This window comes from Salminus brasiliensis, chromosome 9 (assembly GCF_030463535.1).
Source record: "Salminus brasiliensis chromosome 9, fSalBra1.hap2, whole genome shotgun sequence".
Taxonomy (NCBI): domain Eukaryota; kingdom Metazoa; phylum Chordata; class Actinopteri; order Characiformes; family Bryconidae; genus Salminus; species Salminus brasiliensis.
In genome coordinates, this window is record NC_132886.1 from 25342644 (window position 1) to 25360295 (window position 17652).

Consider the following 17652-nt stretch of genomic DNA (forward strand, 5'->3'; position numbering starts at 1 on the left):
GAGTGTTTGTGCAATCACAGCTCCTATTCACTAGTGTGCGAGTGTGTTTTTTACCTCCTCAGAGGGTAGATACTGTTGTACTGCTATAACAGTCTAATGGCTATAACAGATGATCCAAATCTTAAGTAAAATATCATGATGCTTACAAATAATAATATGGTACCATCAATTTTCAATACAATAGTATTACTTATATTGTGTTTAAAAGATATTTAAAATGCTCTAAAAATGATGACCAGAGCTAATTGTGCACTCATTACAAGGGTAAATGTAGTTGTAGATGAAATCTATGATATACTTCTACTTTAGCCTAGGTTTATGATACTCTGCCCACCTCAGCATATCACAAAATGTCCAGTTTCTGAGCTCTGTGAATAACTTGGACTAAATGCACTAGTACATTAAATAGTACTTCCATTTTAAAAGGCTATTGAAATATGAGCATAGTGATTTAAATTTAATATTTGTAAAAAAAATCTGTTACAGAAATAAGCAATTAGATAATGGCAGTTTTAAACAACTGTTTTTAACTAAACAGTTATGCAGTTGCTACACACAGTATATTGTGGGTATTTAAGCTCCTCTGTATTGGTGTAAAATTATTATACATTAAGTTATTTAGTGTTCTAGAAACACTGACGTTACCCATGCAACAAATGTTTCTTACTCCTAGTTTTACAGTATTGTAGTAGAAACACTAAAGTATAATAGATAGATATAGAAGAAATACATTACACTGTCAGATCTAAAATACAACATGGAAAATGTGTAGTTGCAAAGACAGGTTTGTGGAAATTGTAAACAGATCACATGAACATAGATCATTGATTTTAAATGTAGAATATTATTTCAATTTGTATGAAATGTGTTAATGGGTTATTTTGGAATTAAACATTTGTCTAGTAACACTGTTAGCTAGGTTTAATTCTCTAAATTGTAAAACACACACTATGGCCAAACTTTTTAAATGTTCAAGAAAATGAATGAGTAAAACAATTACCTAGTTTGGAGGTAAATTTGGTAAAAGTTCTGTAGAAATGGTTAATGGCATGGTGGAAAAGTGGAAAATACAAGTTGCCTTTCTTTTTAGTTTACATAATTATAACTGTTTTTTTTTTTTTGTTTATTTAACTGAAAACTATTTTTAACAATTATGCAACTGAGAAAACACTACTGTTATTGGGGATTATGATACATTTGACAACATACGTACAAAATGTATTATGAGTAAGAATAATATTTCAAATATACCAAAAACCAAAGCATTTACCAAGGCAAAACATTGAATTATATAATATTTTGATAATACTAACTAATTGTAACTAACTTAGTAGTTATTCACAAAATGAATAATCCAAAGCAATACAGAGGGGGTTTATTTAGTACATTTTCGTTAGCACAGAAATGAGATTGAATGAAATCTGTCTATTTCTTTTGTTCTTTGAGTTGTTTAAAATATTATACTACAAAATTTAAAATAACAGATTTTTTTATAAAAGCAACACCATTAAAGAATCAATTTTGTTGCCATAAAAACAACAAAGATTAATACAGATGTGTGAGTGTAAAGAACTTTTCAGTTGGAAAGGAAACATGAAGGAAGGGTTCTTCATGCATACATCTCTTAAATAAAAACATGGTTGTTTATAAAAAAAAAAAGAGATCCTTAATGGTGTCATTTAAATCTTTGTAGCACCTTTATTTTTAACAGTGAATAAAACTTTGTTTAACACTCAATTCTATCTATGTTAGACCCAAACTAGTACTCCAGCTACAAGCTAGTCATAACTAATAAATAGTTCAGTGCTAGTCATATTACTTCAGATACAATTCAGTATGCCCCACTTTTAAATCTCTAAAATGTGTTCTCCATCTTTCAGCTTGTTACTTTATACTGACTTAAATCTCACACACTTGCTTGTGGTATTTGTGGTATTCATGGAATTTATGAGTTTACTGCTTTAAAAATGTGCTGTTTTACTCTAGAAGTATAACACTGCCACAATGCTTATTTTGTGGCAAGATCCTCTCATATTGGGAGAAAATACATACATTCATTAATTAAAGTTGAAGCTGAAACATCAGATTCTTCCCTTTTTCCATAGTTGTTTGGTTGTGATGAAAGGCTCTTGACTTCTCTTGCCTTTTCCTTAAATGTAACACAGCTTTTATCACCATTGGATTCACTGATTAAATTCACAAAAGTGTCTTAGGAAAGAAATTATGATTATGATGGTCCTTAACTTTATGCCTAAGAAAAAAAGTTAAAATAAATTGACATTCTTCAAAAATCTCCTTATGCATTTTCAGATTTTTCTTTTTAACTTTTCACCTAAAAGATTCTAGAAACAATTGGTTTTCTCCAAATAAATATTGTTTACAATAAATAAAGATGTTTACGACTTTACAATTGTCTCACACTTGTCTTAGAGGGTAAGAGTAAAATAGGTAAGCCTCTAAAATAATCTGTTAGCTGAATTACTAGAATTAATGTTTGATTAAACTGGATTAAAAGTGTAGTTTGTTCATATCTACATATGGTAAATTAACTTTTTTGTGTTTAACTGTATATTGGAAAATTTTAAATGTTATTTCATATTGTTCATGATAAGCTGTGAATTACAGCATAAAAAGACAATGTTATGATTGGCCTAATTTAGAAAACAAAGATGAGTGCCTTAATACTTAAATAGTTAAGACTTTCTTAAGACAATATTTGAAAATATCTTAATGATATTTAATATCTTAATTCTCATGATTTGGAAGTTTTTTCTTAGGAAAGCTTTAGTGAATCTGGTCGCATATCCAAATCTATGTAGCAGAAACTTATAAAACAAGTTAAATACTGGTAATAAGGTTCAATACTGTAATATGGTGAACTATTTAATATGTAACTTTCAATATGTTTAGTTGTTTATTTAAATAATTTAGCACTACAGTGCTGTTGAATTTTCCTGCACTCTAATTAAAAAAGTGCCAAAAATGGCTCTTTGCTGAAAAACAACAGAAGAACAACTTTTCTCTAAAAGGTCTTTCAAAAGAGAACGGATTTAGTAAATGAGATGTGAGAGTGAAGAACCCTTTTAAAGCGTAAAGAACTTCCTCAGAACATAAATGTTCTATATCCATTAAAGGGTGTTCTAACATCCCAAACAGAAACCACCTAGACCCCTTTCTAATAAAGAGTCAAATTAAACTGCAAGAATTCATGTTTTCAAAAAATGGATTTAATTTGATTGAACATAAATATTAAAAAACTAATAATCAGAATCATAAATAAATGTTAGAATGACAGAGCTGTAGATGAGCCTAAAAAGACAAACAGAATAAAAGATTATAATCAACAAAACTGATACCAAAATTAATTCACATACACTTACCAGTAAACAGAAAAACGGTTTGTTACATTCAGTTGTTTATCAATTTATAATTCTTCTCAAATTACTTGCATATATGAAAACATCTAAGATTTGTTTATTGTTTATTTCAATTCATTGTTTATTCAATTTAAATCTAAACAGCTAAATGTCCTATTATGAAAAATATTAACATTATACTTTGAACGGTTGGGAACAACATACCTAGACACAGTAAACGTGTCTTCTTTGGAATGTTTTCTCTATTTTGCAGCAGCTTTAAATACAGTCTGGTAAATGTCAGGCTGTAGACCAAAAGGTTCTTCAAAGGCACACAGCTATTACAAGCATGGTTCCTTTAAACCTTTAAACTGGTAAAGAACTTTTACACTAAGACCTAAAGGTTCGTCCCACTCACACATCTCAAACTCTCACACAGTTTTTTTTTTTATGTGCTTCTCTCGTGGCTTCACTTAAAAGGACCATTTCAAGCACCTATATTTTAAAGAGTTCACTGGCTTGCTTCATTTTAGTTGATCTTCCCTTCAGTACTTAACTGGGGGTCATGTTTACTATATTTGGCTACTTATTTATTTATAAGAGTTCTGAATAAGAAAAAATAATACAAGTTAAATTAAAAAAAAGCTGTGAAATGTAAATAATCATCTTTGTGTTGACGCCACTAAACATTTCGGACAATTAAGAAGACCTTGCCGTTGTTACAACCCAAGCTAAAAGCACTGTGGTGGGGATTTTGTGTAAAATAATATTTTGGATTGCCAGCAAAGGTGTGTCCTAAGCATCAACAGTATTTTCCCCGTCATTGCTGACTGTACAGAACTACAGCAGTGTGCCCAATTCTGAACCGTCTGAAGGTCTTGAAGGACCAGTTTTTCTAAAGCTGCTGTCTGTTTTATTTTTAAATACATTTTCTGTAGTGGTTTAACTTCAGACACCAAACCGAGAAAAAAAAAAACAAGAATCCACCTCTTTCAGTTCTGTATGTTCTTTGAATAGTTATAAAAAAATTAAACTAATAACATGATGGTTCAGCTAATTGATGATTTGATCATACTCACCTACAATAAAGGATCCTGACACACAACACCACAAAGTACAAGAGGTAAATTACTGTTAAATTACTGAAGTACAGCACAAAGGTCTCATCTGAGAAAATTATACATAGAGCTGTTTCTGTGGGCAGTAAGAGCCTGTTTGTCTGAGGAGCATTTACATTACAGTAAATACAAAGAAGGAAAGTACCAGAAGTACACTGTGCTTAAATGTGTGAAGGGTCCACCTAACACTAATTTATCTCATCAGACCTTCATCAAGTAAATCAGGTGTCAGTCCAAAGCTACAGTGGCTGAGGTCAGCAACCAAACCTGTGTTCTTCACAGCTGCATTTATTACAGCTACTGTCAAATACTGTAGCCAGCCAGCTAGCTAGCTATATAAGCTACCCCTAGATAAGCACGTGTACTACTGAGATAAACAAAAACTTACAAGCTACATAGTAAAAAAGTTGCTGTATGATTTTCTTTTATTATTTTAGCTGAATGCTGCATTATACTTACATATTTGACAGAGTCTCTTGTGATTTACTAATTCTGCTGTTTTTCTGGAGAAACTGCTGTTCTGTGGTTTTATACATGTAGCTAGCTATAAAATAAAGGAATGCGTCAATAAATGAGGTAAGTTTTGGTGTCACCGCATTGTTTTTTCTCTAATTTAAACCTATAATAAATGTCTGTCTTTTGCTGACTAAAAAACTCCTCATATTTCACAGTTCGCCGTGTTTGTTTACATAAACCGTGTCCGTGAACAGCGGTTTCTTCGGCTTCGGAGAAACGCCGTTAGGGGTACGTTCCAAACCGGCCATTATTTTCGACTCCTTCTCCCTCGCACCCTTAAAAGCGTCCACTGAGGAGGGTGGAGGGGACAGGGCGTAGGCACGATTGCTTGTAAATGGAACGCACCATTGACTACGCTGAAGCGCTTCAGCGTTGGATACATCCTCCACGTGATCCTCTCTGTTCCCGCCAGGCCCTCTTTGATCTCATTGGTCGGCCCTCGCAGTACCCGGATGGTGGTATATAAGCTTGTGAGCAGGCCGCTGCTCCTCCTTTTCCTGCAGAGCAGAGGCGACGGTGTGTTTGGGCATCCTGACTCACCGCTGTTCGCTCCTTTTACACGAATAAGTCGGTCAGGGATACACAATCATGGTAATTTTACCCGCTAATGTTTGCTCTTTGAGAAATGTTTGGTTGTAGGTGTGTTAAGCACACACCCGAAGCACGATGAATGTGTGTGTTGTTCCCGAGCACGTGTGGGGAATGGTGGCTAGCTAGCTACCTAGCTAGTTGGCTAGCCGAATAAAAATGCTTTTAAGTGTAAAGGTGCTACTGATAATGGGGGACTGTGTGGATTATTGGGATGTATTTGAGTCATCACCTGGTAATCCGTTGAGTAAAGACGTTGTTAGTCATGGTAGGTGATACTTGAGTGGCTTTGTGAGCTTGAGGTTAGCTAGCTCGAGGCTAAGTTGTGCGGCACCTACTAGTTGTAGTTGGAGCGATGTTTCTGCTCAGAAGGCGACTGAAGAGCTGGATTGCTATGTATGGATCTAGCTAGTATAATTAACTACGTTTCGTGTCACTGCTCAGTTTGAACAAGGCTTATTAGATAAATACTTTCAGTTAACTGTATGTTGATGCCCCTCAGGTAGACTCTCACTGTTGAGCTGCATACTGAATAAAGCTATATCAGTTTCATCTTGTAGTTTCCAGAGCATGTAAGAAATGCTTGTTTAGTGTTTGCTTCTAAACCTTAATGCAGGTAAAGAGGTAAAGGTCAGCAGTAGTGGTTGCAGTTAATGCCATTTCTTTTGGTTACTCAGTGTTTTTCTTTGCATTTGTTTTGACCCATGCTTCAAATGTAAAGCAAACCTCAGTCTTGCTTCCAACTTTTGAATGTTTCCCTATTTTTCTTTAACAGGCATTCAAAGACACTGGCAAAGCTCCCGTTGAAACCGAGGTGGCCATTCACCGCATCCGGATCACCCTCACCAGCCGCAACGTCAAGTCTCTTGAGAAGGGTCAGTGCCTCTGCTCAGTTTGTCTCTTTTCCTAACAAATCTCCTGGCTATGAGGATGACAATTGTAGGATGATGCTGGATGAATTATATACATACGCTATTCTGAGCCTATGATTGTCTGCAACTGATTGCTCATGAAAAGCTGTCTCGCTTTGCTCATATGAAACTGTTATTTTGCAGTGTGCGCTGATCTGATCCGTGGTGCTAAGGAGAAGAGCCTTAAGGTGAAGGGGCCTGTGCGCATGCCTACCAAGGTAAATAATGAGCGTGTGAGAACAGATGTGGGGATTGGTATTCTACTGAGACAGGGTTCACTGCACTGTCAGTTTTAGGTGCACCCAACTTGTCTGGTTGTTTGTAGTTGAGATGCTGTTGGGTGTGCTGTTGTAGGGTTGGTGAGCAAGTGGCCCATGGGTTACATTAAGGCTCTTCTGTGTAGGCACAAGACCACTGATGGGTCCAGCATTTTTCCCTGGAGTGTTGTGGAGTCATTATTGTCTCCTGAAAATATTAAAAATTCCCTAAGGAAAGATGGAATCATGAACTTGTCTAAATGCCCTGTTTCTGTAGCCAAGTAGCCTTTTTTAAGCTGCATTTTACAACATATAGAGACTTGCTTTGTGTATAGAGCAAAAGTACAGAGCATAAACTAGTGGTGGTGAAGATTTAGAAGTAGCTGGTGGAAAATGACAATATTAATAATAACATAAATGGTACTTTATAAAATGTCCACTTGTAATCCATCAATGGTAATTTCACTCAAACTGATCATTTTAAGTTTAAGAAGGAACTTGCAGTCTTGCATTGCGAAGCAATTGTAAGGTTAAACATTTAAAGGCTATTAGGATGATAACTGCTGGCATTTGTCCTGTTGAAATATTTAGACAAGTGTGTTGTGAAGGAGGTGCATGCCTAAATGTTTTTAGTACATAAACCCAGCTCCCAATCTTTTGTAAAGAGCTTGTTTTTTTGCATACATGTGGACTGAGTGTGGTTTTAGGGGAGTGGTACAGGAGGGGTACCTGTTTATAGGAGCGTTTTTACAGCTGTAAGTGTGAAGAGAGTATAGTTGTTGCCATAGCTCACCTGGCTTTAATATACTCTTCTGTTCTTCACAGACCCTGCGCATCACCACCAGAAAGACTCCTTGCGGAGAGGGTTCCAAGACCTGGGACCGGTTTCAGATGAGGATCCACAAGCGCCTCATTGACCTTCACAGCCCATCTGAGATTGTCAAGCAGATCACCAGCATCAGCATTGAGCCCGGTGTCGAGGTGGAGGTTACCATCGCAGACGCATAAACTTGCCAGATTGAGCTGCTCTGATCTTACTCATGTCAGCGCAATAAATAAATTGAACTTGTATGCTGGTTCTGGTTTTTCTTTCATGTTTCTTTGGTCTGAGGCCATGCTTGGTGGCTACATTTGAAATACTACTTCAAAAATACCCATTGCTTGCTGAAGTTTGTTGAAATCAAAGGGATATATTGAGCAGCTGACATGAGCTTGTCACAATGAGGGCAAAGCAATGTGTACAGGAAAATGGCGGTCATGCATTTGCCATAGGAATTGGTTGTATAATGGGAAGTTGGTACTACAGCCTACTATAGTGCAGTAATGTCCAATCTTACTAATAGAATGATCTCTGAATTTGAGATGCTGCTTACAATAAAATGCTTCACTTGCCTAAGTTTGACAAATACTGATCTGTGGTATTAAAGATGGGCTGGGTGGCTTCTGAGGCAACATTTTACCTTTTTTTTGTGTGTTGGCACACTTGCACCAAAAAATGTACTTGGGTATTCATCTTGGCCTGAAGGTTTTTTAGGCCACAGATTTACAATTCTACTTGGTTAAGGGTTGTTTCTCATGTTTCAGCCTTAAACTGGTTTTCTCTGCAGGTGTTAGGCACCAGTTTTAAACTCCTCAGTCAGGTTTTAGCTGGAAATTGTTCTTTTATAAAGCATTAACTGCAATTCAGACCTTTTTAGACAGCTAACTATAATGGAGGGAAAATAAACCTGGCAGGGATGGAAACCTTTAGCGTTTGGAGTTTATTCTTCTGGCACAGTAGAAGTGCTCTCTTTCCTGTATTAGGAAAAACAGGGAGCTGAACCATCCAGCACAGTGTTAACAAAGATTCTTACAGTGATCTACATCTTGTACAAGGTACCTAATACAGTTCATCACCTAAGAGAACAGGGTCTGCTCTCAAACCACTTCATACTGAAGAAACACTGAATCAGTTTTGTGACCGTGATCAAAAATAGAAATACTGATCAATCTGATCTGAGATCAGTCCTCTAAATCAGCACTGCTTTGAGACTGTGTCTGAAGCCTGATGCCTTGCTGCTGTCTACGCTGTCTCAGCTGGCAGAGTGGTGATGAAGGTCTCTCACCGAATCCAAAGGTAAAACTTTAAGGGATCGTCAGCTCATTAGCATTTTCGCTATGCTATGTAAGGATTACTACACACCTCAGTTCAGACAGGATCGTGTGTCTCTCTCTGCCGCAGAATCAAGTCTGCTGCAGGTTAGAGACACAGACACTGCCGGAGCAGAGCTCAGGTGCACCGTTTACTCCCTCAAGTTGATTGTTGCTCGGCTCTGATTGGTGGGGTGGTTGTGCAGCTGATCTGTGATTGGTTGGTGGCCACTTTTAGGCGGGGCTTCGGATCATCACTGAAAGTGGATAAAGTGGATGAAGCTGATTTCAGCGCTGGGCCTCGATCTGACTTGTCAGGCGTTTTGTAGTGAAATCAGTTGAGGAGTTTTAATGAACCAGTCTTCCTGCTTTAAAACAGAAGCGGTTAGTTACCATCAGAGGAGCTACGAGAACGAGCGGGAGAGGGTGGGTTTACCTCCAGTGGTCTGTTAGGTGAGCACAGCTCGGTCATCGTTCAGTGTTTTACCGTGTTTTTCTCGGATAGCTATGGCAGCAAATATCGACCTGACGCACGAGGGCACAGTGTTCGGGGCAATGGAGTCGACAGCCTGTGATCCTCACCACACTTCTCTACCAGAGCTTTCTGGCCTCTCCTCCATCACTTCACAGGTATTTCTGGAGCTCTTCTCGCTTCATATAGGAGCCAAGAAACCATGAGCGTGTCCGTCTGTAGATGAGCTGTTCCTAAACGGAGAAAGGAAGTTTCTTTAGATTTGAGAACTGCTGCAGTAGATCTCTGTGGCTGGATGCACAAAACGACCCTGAAAAAAATTCTTCTTAAATATGCCTTTCTCCCTTTCTTAGCTTCTAGATTAACAGTAATTCTTAAAAAAAAAAAAAAAACTTTAAAAGGTGTTTTTTTTTAATGATTTCTAAAAAAAGAAATGTAAGAGCAGTTGGTGTTAAACATGGCCTTGCATATTTCTTCTTTTTTAATTAAAATAGCCTTTAAGTCTTTTATTAAAATAAAATAGCCTTTAAGTCTTTTATTAAAATAAAATAGCCTTTAAGTCTTTTATTAAAATAAAATAGCCTTTAAGTCTTTTATTAAAATAAAATAGCCTTTAAGTCTTTTATTAAAATAAAATAGCCTTTAAGTCTTTTATTAAAATAAAATAGCCTTTAAGTCTTTTATTAAAATAAAATAGCCTTTAAGTCTTTTATTAAATAAAATAGCCTTTAAGTCTTTTATTAAAATAAATAGCCTTTAAGTCTTTTATTAAAATAAATAGCCTTTAAGTCTTTTATTAAAATAAATAGCCTTTAAGTCTTTTATTAAAATAAATAGCCTTTAAGTCTTTTATTAAAATAAATAGCCTTTAAGTCTTTTATTTTCCCTTGTTGTAAATATTGTAAGTGATTCTAATGTACACTTTTTTTCTTAATTAAAAAAGTATTAGAATAATAAATCAATTCTAAATGGTTTGTTCTTTCAAATGCTGCTAGTATCTGAGGTAAATGATGACTGTGGTGTCATGGCTCTTATTTTCAACAAGGGTTTTTAATTTATTTTTTTTTTTTATTATTCAAATGTTGAATCTGTGTTTCCTTCATTTTGAATGGAGTTACTTGACTAATGGAATATTATTGTCTGCTCAGTTATGGTGATCTGTAAAACAGGCTGCTGCAAATGGTTGTACAGAACAATGAGTGTTAAGAAAATAGAAAAGTAGACTTAGTATTAATATTAAGAGAATTGCATTTAAAAATATTAATGCGGTCTTCCTAAATGTTTATCTTTAGAGTCTCAGTAGTTTTGAGTCAGCAGGTATGTGGTTAACTGTTGTTGAGCACCGCTCAGTGTATCTACTGCTACACTTGTCTTGGCTGTTCTCGTCCATCCATGCAGAGCGAGTTTGTGGACAGTTCTGAGCAGCAGCTTCGGGTGTATCTCAGGGTTCGTCCTTTCAGTAAAGAGGAGCTCAACAGTAATGAAGACCAGGTTTGTGAACTCAGACTTTGCCCAGGTTTTCATCTTTCTTCAAAATGCAGCTTAAGTGTAGTGTCTGGTGTGGCTCTTCTCCCTCAGGGTTGCGTTGTTCTGGAGAGCACAGAAACTGCTGCGCTTCACGCTCCCAAAGGTTCTGCCACCATGAAGAGCAGTGAGAAGGGTATCGGCCAGCAGCTTCACAAGTTCAGCTTTACCAAGGTGCTCTGATACTGCTGTCTGTCCAAGTCCAGTACTTGGCATTAATAGTTCTGTATTATTGACTGTGTTTGATGCGTTTGTGTCTTTTGTGTAGATCTTCGGGCCGGACTCCACTCAGGGAGAGTTCTTTGACGGAACAATCAGATCCCAAGTGCAGGACTTCCTGCAAGGCAGAAATGCGCTGGTGTTCAGTTACGGTGTGACTAACGCTGGAAAGACTCATACTATACAAGGCATGTGCAGCTTGGTGTCTGTGACAATTTCTTAATTTCAGTTTTGAATGATTAGAGGAGGGATTACAAAATGCCTTTCTTGAGAGAATTAAGAACTGTCAATATAATATGCAGTTCATTTTATTAAAATAGTATTTTGTATTTTGGAGAAATTGTTGTTAAAGTGCAGGTCTGTGCATTATTAATTTTTTTTATTTATTTTTTTTCCCTTGTCCACACAGCCCTGACTAAATCAAATCTGTCACACTGCTCCACCCCCCCACCACACACAAACACCTGTTGGGTTGTCTTTCTCTTCCCTAATGTGAATAAACTGTACAGTAATCAAATATAATTCATAATCTATTCTGGATCTTAAAATAATCCAATCTACCCTATTTAAAAAAAGGTGCTACAAATGGTAGTGATTCCATAGAAGAACCCTTGTCTGTTCCGTAAAGAACCATGTTTGTCATAGAACAGTGAGCATAAACTTTCAAAAAACCCAAAATGTTTTCCATCAGTTTAAGTCTCATCTCTATTACAAAGAACCAAAAGTAGTGGTTCTATCGCGTTGTGCAACCTTTTGTAGCACCCTTATTTGAGTGTATAGTAATAAGTCATTTTAGAACCACATGCACTTCTCTCCACTGTTCTAAACCTCTACACTTTACCAGTGTTTAATTTTTTTTTACAGGACCCATATACTTGAACCGAATGATTTTTTTTTTTTTTTTTTTTTTTTTTTTTTTTTTTTTTCGGATTGGTATGGCATTGGGTGCATTTGGCTCCAGACTTTTGACTTGGGTTATACTTGTGTGGATGTGTGCAGGTTCTCAGAAGGATCCTGGGATTCTGCCTCGTGCTCTGGACGTGGTGTTCAGGCACATCAGCGGGCGGATGTACGAGCACATGGACCTGAGGCCATATCTGAGCTCAGATGTGCAGAAACTGGACCCAGATCAGCTCAGGGCAGAGAGATGTGCCAAGGCGGCGCTCTTCAGTCTGCTTAAAGAGGTGCTGCATATGGAGGGGTTTCTGGGTGCACCTCAGGTTCAGTGATTCTTTCAGGAATTCAAAAAAACACTGGGTACAGAAAATGCATCTAAAGGAACTGTTTACAGAGCTGCTGCCTTCAGATCAGGATGCATTTTTGCAGTCCTATTAGCTCAGCTTTAATGTTATGCTTGCAGCAGGTTTGAAACTCACAACCAAACCACGGTTCAGTGTGGAAATAGTAGGAACCATCTGTAGGAACAGATTTATTTTGTGTACGCTTGAATATGGGGTGTGCTCTAAACTGAGCGGTCTGTAGCTAGATCTGCTATGAGTTTCTGTGGAAACTGGTTTAATGGGATGGGTTTTAATGAAACATTTTTGCTTGCAGGAGTCGGAGTCCATCAGAAACAGCAGAAGTAGGAGCTCCTCCTCTTCCTCAATCAACAGCCTGTCTTTCTCTGGAGTCTCTTATGACCAGACAGGCAATACATTTTTCTCATCATTTTGGGGGGGGGACAATTTGCGTTCAGAAGTTTAATTTCTTTTGGTTTTAAATATGCTTCCTTCAGTTGCTATGTTTTCTGGACCTCCTGCTCAAATTAGCCTAGTGGCTTGTTTCCAAAATGTATTATTTTTTAAAAATATAAATCACCCACTTCTACTCTTTACACAGAGCGCAAATGCTTTTTCTGATGGTTTTGCCCACACCTGATGGCTTTTCCTGGTGTGTGGGTTATTTTTTTTTTTATTTATTTATCCCCCCTCATTCTCAGTGGACAGTGCAGAGGTGGCTGTGGAAGATGTGCAGTCTCTCTACTCTTTATGGGTGGCATACTATGAGATCTATAATGAGAATGTGTATGACCTGCTTCAGCCAAGTCTCGCAAACAAGACAAAGAGGCGTCCTGCGCTGCGTGTGTGTGAAGACAGTGCTGGAAACTCCTATGTCAGAGGTGAGCGTGTGGGCCAGTCTGTTGTGACAGGCCTAGCTGAGAGCAAACATTTGTGCATAATTGCATCAACTTCTCATACAAGGACAACCTCAATTTCTGCTGACCAAGATTGCCTCATGGTTACTTAATGAGAAGAGCATGTTAAGTTGACTGGGTCTGTAGGTCAACTTTGTTTTAAATGGTGGCTTTAGTTTTATTTGGGATTTACTTTTTATATTCCAGTGTCCAGATAGTCTTAAATTGCTCTGAGCGTATTTGCATTATCCTGTTAGTGACTGAGGATCCTGATGAGCAAATTCATTCATATCAGCAGTATAAAATGATCCTAAAATTGTTTCATTGTAATTATTTGTGGTGCAGTATCTTGTCTAATAAGTAGGCCTACTCCCAGCATTCCTTACATAATGTGTTCATATGGGTGCTATAAAGCACAGGTGGAATGATTGGTTTCAGTAGTGCATTTCCAAAATGTGATGCAGTATACACCTACCTTGTATAGTTGGTCCTTTATTTATAGCACACTGCTACAGTGTTTATGCAAAGCACACACTAGTCCTCATAAAAAACCTTAAACCTTTTTTCTGGCAGTGAAATGATCTGTTTAAATCTAAAGCATTTAAAACGGAACTCCTTTCTGTCCCTGATGGTCTTTTTGTGTATCGTTCCATCCCTATAAATGTATTGTACTGCTGTTAACTACGCCATTAGTTGTGTTGATAGGAGCAGGTGTACTGATTGTTTGTTCTCCGTTGTAGAGCTGAGATGGGTTAACATACAGGCAGCTGAGGAGGCAAATAAGGTGCTGCGTGTTGGGAATAAAAACCGCAGTGCTGCTTCCACAAAAATGAACCAGTCATCCAGCAGAAGGTATTGCTGCGTCACAAGTTTCTTTATGCACATTTTGATGCTTATTCAGTTAGCAAATTCACTTGGAAGGTCTTGCAAAATGTGCAGATGGTGGAAGTCAACCCAGGGAAGTATCCAGAGAAAGCAAAGGACAAAAGCTTCAGAACTTACTGTAACTAGATAAATATGGTTATACGTTTATGGTTATACTTATGCTGTACTTTTATATACATTGAGCATGTCTCCTCCAGGCTAGTAGTATTTTCCTTAAACGAATTACTGTTTTTTGTTTTTACACGTACAGCCACAGCATCTTTACCATAAAGCTGATGCGTATCGATGGAGGTGACGTCCAGGGAATATCAGAGTAAGTGTTTCTAAAGTGTGCATGCCTGTGTGCATCTACTCTTACCCTGGCACGGCTAGAAGAATGAAGTCTGTAACATGATTTAAATTAGTTGGGAGTCTTGCCCGAGGATTTGTATTGGTGTAGCATGGTGTTTGTCTGGACCAGGGACTTGAACCCCAATTGGCCAGTGCACTGCACCAATGGCTAGTGATAATCCTTCCCTCCCTCACAGGCTGTCTCTGTGTGACCTGGCTGGCTCAGAGAGGTGCAACAAGACTAAAACATTTGGGGAGCGTCTGAAGGAGGCGGGGAACATCAACAACTCTCTTCTGATCCTGGGCAAGTGCATCGCAGCCTTGCGCAACAACCAAAATGACCGGTATTTCCTTGTGCTGGGTGAAAGTTGTTTAAGTAGTTTGGAGGGGGGCAGTTGGTCAGTGGTTCCCAACCCTGGTCCTATAGAACCTGGTGCCCTGCACATTTCAGTGTTTGACCTGCTCCCAACACACCTCATCCAGCTAATCAGACACTTTCTTTGAGTGATCTATTGGAGCAGGAAACCACTAAAAGCTGCTGGCCACCTGGACCAGGGTAGGAAACCACTGGTCTAGATCTTGGGTGAAATGGGCTCAGATTTTTGTGTAGAAAATGCGGTCTTTAAACTCTGCATTTCGCAGGGTGAAGGGCAGCTACATCCCTTTCCGTGAGAGCAAGCTTACCCGCCTTTTCCAGGGAGTGTTCTGTGGCCGCGGTAGAGCCTCCATGATTGTGAACATCAATCAGTGTGCCTCCACTTATGATGAGACCCTCCACGTAATGAAGTTCTCTGCTGTGGCTAAAGAGGTACTAGCACAAAAAGCTCCTGGTATTGTCCAGCACATTAATGCATTTTGCCCCTTTTTTCCTAACCTGCCTGATTTTAATGCTCAACTTGAATGTTGGTGCATGTTATAATGGCTAAATAGCTTGCATTAATGTAGAGCTGTGTTAGGTGCTTCAGGTGATCCCACCCCGCTCTCTTGAGTCTCTGGCGCCCCGACTGATTGGTCGGGATGGTAAGCCATTGCTTCGCAGTGGGGTGATTGACAGCCAGGCAGTGGACGACTACTTATCAGAAGATGAGCTATTGGATGGTGAAGAAGATGCAGACATGTCAATATTTCCTCAGGAGGTAACTCCTTTAAATCTGTTGATGCACTGTGCTTGTCTTGATGCAGAAAATATCCATGTATTATATGAATGGTTTTATGGTGAGATTACAAAAATCATGCAACCATTTCTAGGAGCTCATGAGTTTGGTGGAGAGTCTGCGGGGAAAGCTGTTGGCGGAGCGCAAGAAGAACCTGATGCAGGAGATTCAGATACGCAGAGAGATGGGTGACGCCATGCTGCAGCAGATCATGGAGATTGAGGAGATTCACAGGTGCTTGTGCACGTTCATTGCATAAATGATCACAAAGATTGAATGGCATCTGCATAGCATAGTGGTGTAAATGTCTGACCTAAATTTGATTTGGGTGTGAAGGTGGAACTTTTTCCCCAGTATTGCATGTAGTTGTGGTTCTGAGGAATTGCATATTACATAACGTGGCTCAAAATACTGTTAGTTAGTTCTCAGCTCTGAGCTTTCAATTGACCTGATGGTCCTGAATGTTTGGGTTTGGTTCAGAATCTCTTGATCATCTGCATGTTGTGTCTTGATGGTGAAAGCTGTTGCTGGTGTTTCAGTCGTCAGATGGCAGATTTGAAGGACAATTATGAGGAGAAGATGGACAGCACATTTGAGATGTATAAAGAGGCGCTTAAGGAACATGCCTACCAGTGTGCTCTGGAACGCCTGGAAGATGATTATGTCCCTCTGGAGGAATACACAGAAGTGCAGGACCGAGCGAAGGTGTGTACTATTGGACTGCACAAGATGGAGAAGACTGACATGCTTTTATTAATCTGGGATACCTCTGTTGCGATGTGGATGTCAATGCCAATGTGGGTAAACGGTCATACCCCCGTTTCTTGCCCTATTAGGAGCTTGAGAGGCGTGTGAATGAATTGGAATGGAAGCAGGAAAGTTCTGCCCCTGCTACAGCTGCTCCTGCCCAAGCTGTTCAGCAAGACGACTCAACACAGACAGACCCAATTCAACCAGCCAGTGAGGAGACTGGTTAGTTGGTTGCATGCATACATGGCTTAATTTTACTTTGGTCAGATGCTGCTTATCTAAACCATGTCTGCCTACTTTAGATTCTGACAGGTTTAAGCTTCTCTACAAGGAGAAATGTGCTGTTGAACAGCTGTGTGCAGAAAAGCAAGAGGTAAATGGCCTTCATTTAAATTGCCCCCCCCCCCCCCCCCCCTCTTAATGAATGTTCTTTATTGGGGAAGTGGCAAGTGTTTTGGAGGAGTATTGCTGAACTGTGCAGGGACCTGGCACTCCAGGGCAGTAGTTCCTCGCTTGCTGTAGGATTGTGACCAGGGAAAAGATGCAGTACAAATGGTCCATTTTTAATTTTGCATATGAACTGAGGAGTGATGTTTACGTCATGTCATTTAACATGGCAATAGATTATTTCTGTCTCCTTTGAAAAGCTGAAGATGCATAGTATTGCAATAAACAATCTGCAAGGTAGAATGGACTTGAATATCAGTTAAAAGAATAGCATTTTGAACCTTTAAGGGTGCAAATGGTACAGTTCTTGTGCGCACAGTCACTTTTAATGTCCTTTGCCTAGTTGATTGAGTCTCTTGAAAAGCGGATCCGTGAGCTGAATGAGACTCTGCAAGAAGCTGGAGAGAGCTACATGGAGAAACTCACGGAGGTCCAGAATCTCCAGAACAGGCTGAACTATCAGGTATAGGATTAACTCTAACAGTTTTGAGAAACCTGCATGTTCACATGTTTTATTCCCTTCTCATTTATCACCAACAGGAGCGAGAAGCTGAGCGTTTGCAGCGTGAGCTCACTGATAAAGAGGCAGCGGTACGCACTCTGAAGGAGGAGGTGACCAAGCTGAACGCAGAGTCTGCAGGCCCGCCTCGTCCGAAACGTGGACTGCTGGTCAACATTAAAGAATCTGTGTCCAGCCCGTCTACTGGAAGCCTGTGTCGCACAATCCGAAAGTCTGTGCGTACGACAACATCTCTGAGAAAGAAGCCCAACTGACTATGCTGTTTCTGCAACTATGCAGGTGTCTGATTTTTATGTAATGTCGGTTTTTATTATTTAATAAAGTTTTTACCACAATGCTGT

General features: G+C 38.8%; 2 protein-coding genes and 1 non-coding gene across 3 annotated transcripts; all 3 read left to right on the forward strand.

Annotated features, from left to right (window-relative positions):
* Nucleotides 1–5471: 5471 nt before the first annotated feature.
* On the forward strand, nucleotides 5472–7815 carry rps20 (ribosomal protein S20). The gene is made up of 4 exons (XM_072686900.1): nucleotides 5472–5581; nucleotides 6354–6453; nucleotides 6634–6707; nucleotides 7572–7815. The coding sequence occupies exons 1-4, from the start codon at nucleotides 5579–5581 to the stop codon at nucleotides 7752–7754; spliced, it is 360 nt and encodes a 119-aa protein (XP_072543001.1). The 5' UTR covers nucleotides 5472–5578; the 3' UTR covers nucleotides 7755–7815.
* LOC140563270 (small nucleolar RNA U54) lies at nucleotides 6498–6566 on the forward strand. The gene has a single exon (XR_011980488.1). It is a non-coding gene; the product is annotated as a small nucleolar RNA U54 (small nucleolar RNA).
* A 1568-nt stretch (nucleotides 7816–9383) lies between the features above and the next one.
* LOC140562386 (kinesin-like protein KIF20A) lies at nucleotides 9384–17642 on the forward strand. The gene is made up of 18 exons (XM_072688000.1): nucleotides 9384–9506; nucleotides 10747–10839; nucleotides 10927–11046; nucleotides 11141–11279; nucleotides 12091–12275; nucleotides 12646–12739; nucleotides 13031–13210; nucleotides 13966–14077; nucleotides 14361–14423; nucleotides 14638–14784; nucleotides 15083–15248; nucleotides 15397–15576; nucleotides 15689–15828; nucleotides 16134–16299; nucleotides 16431–16566; nucleotides 16647–16717; nucleotides 17135–17254; nucleotides 17332–17642. Exons 1-18 carry the CDS (start codon nucleotides 9384–9386, stop codon nucleotides 17563–17565), a joined length of 2469 nt encoding a protein of 822 aa, XP_072544101.1. The 3' UTR covers nucleotides 17566–17642.
* The last annotated feature ends 10 nt before the right edge of the window (nucleotides 17643–17652 follow it).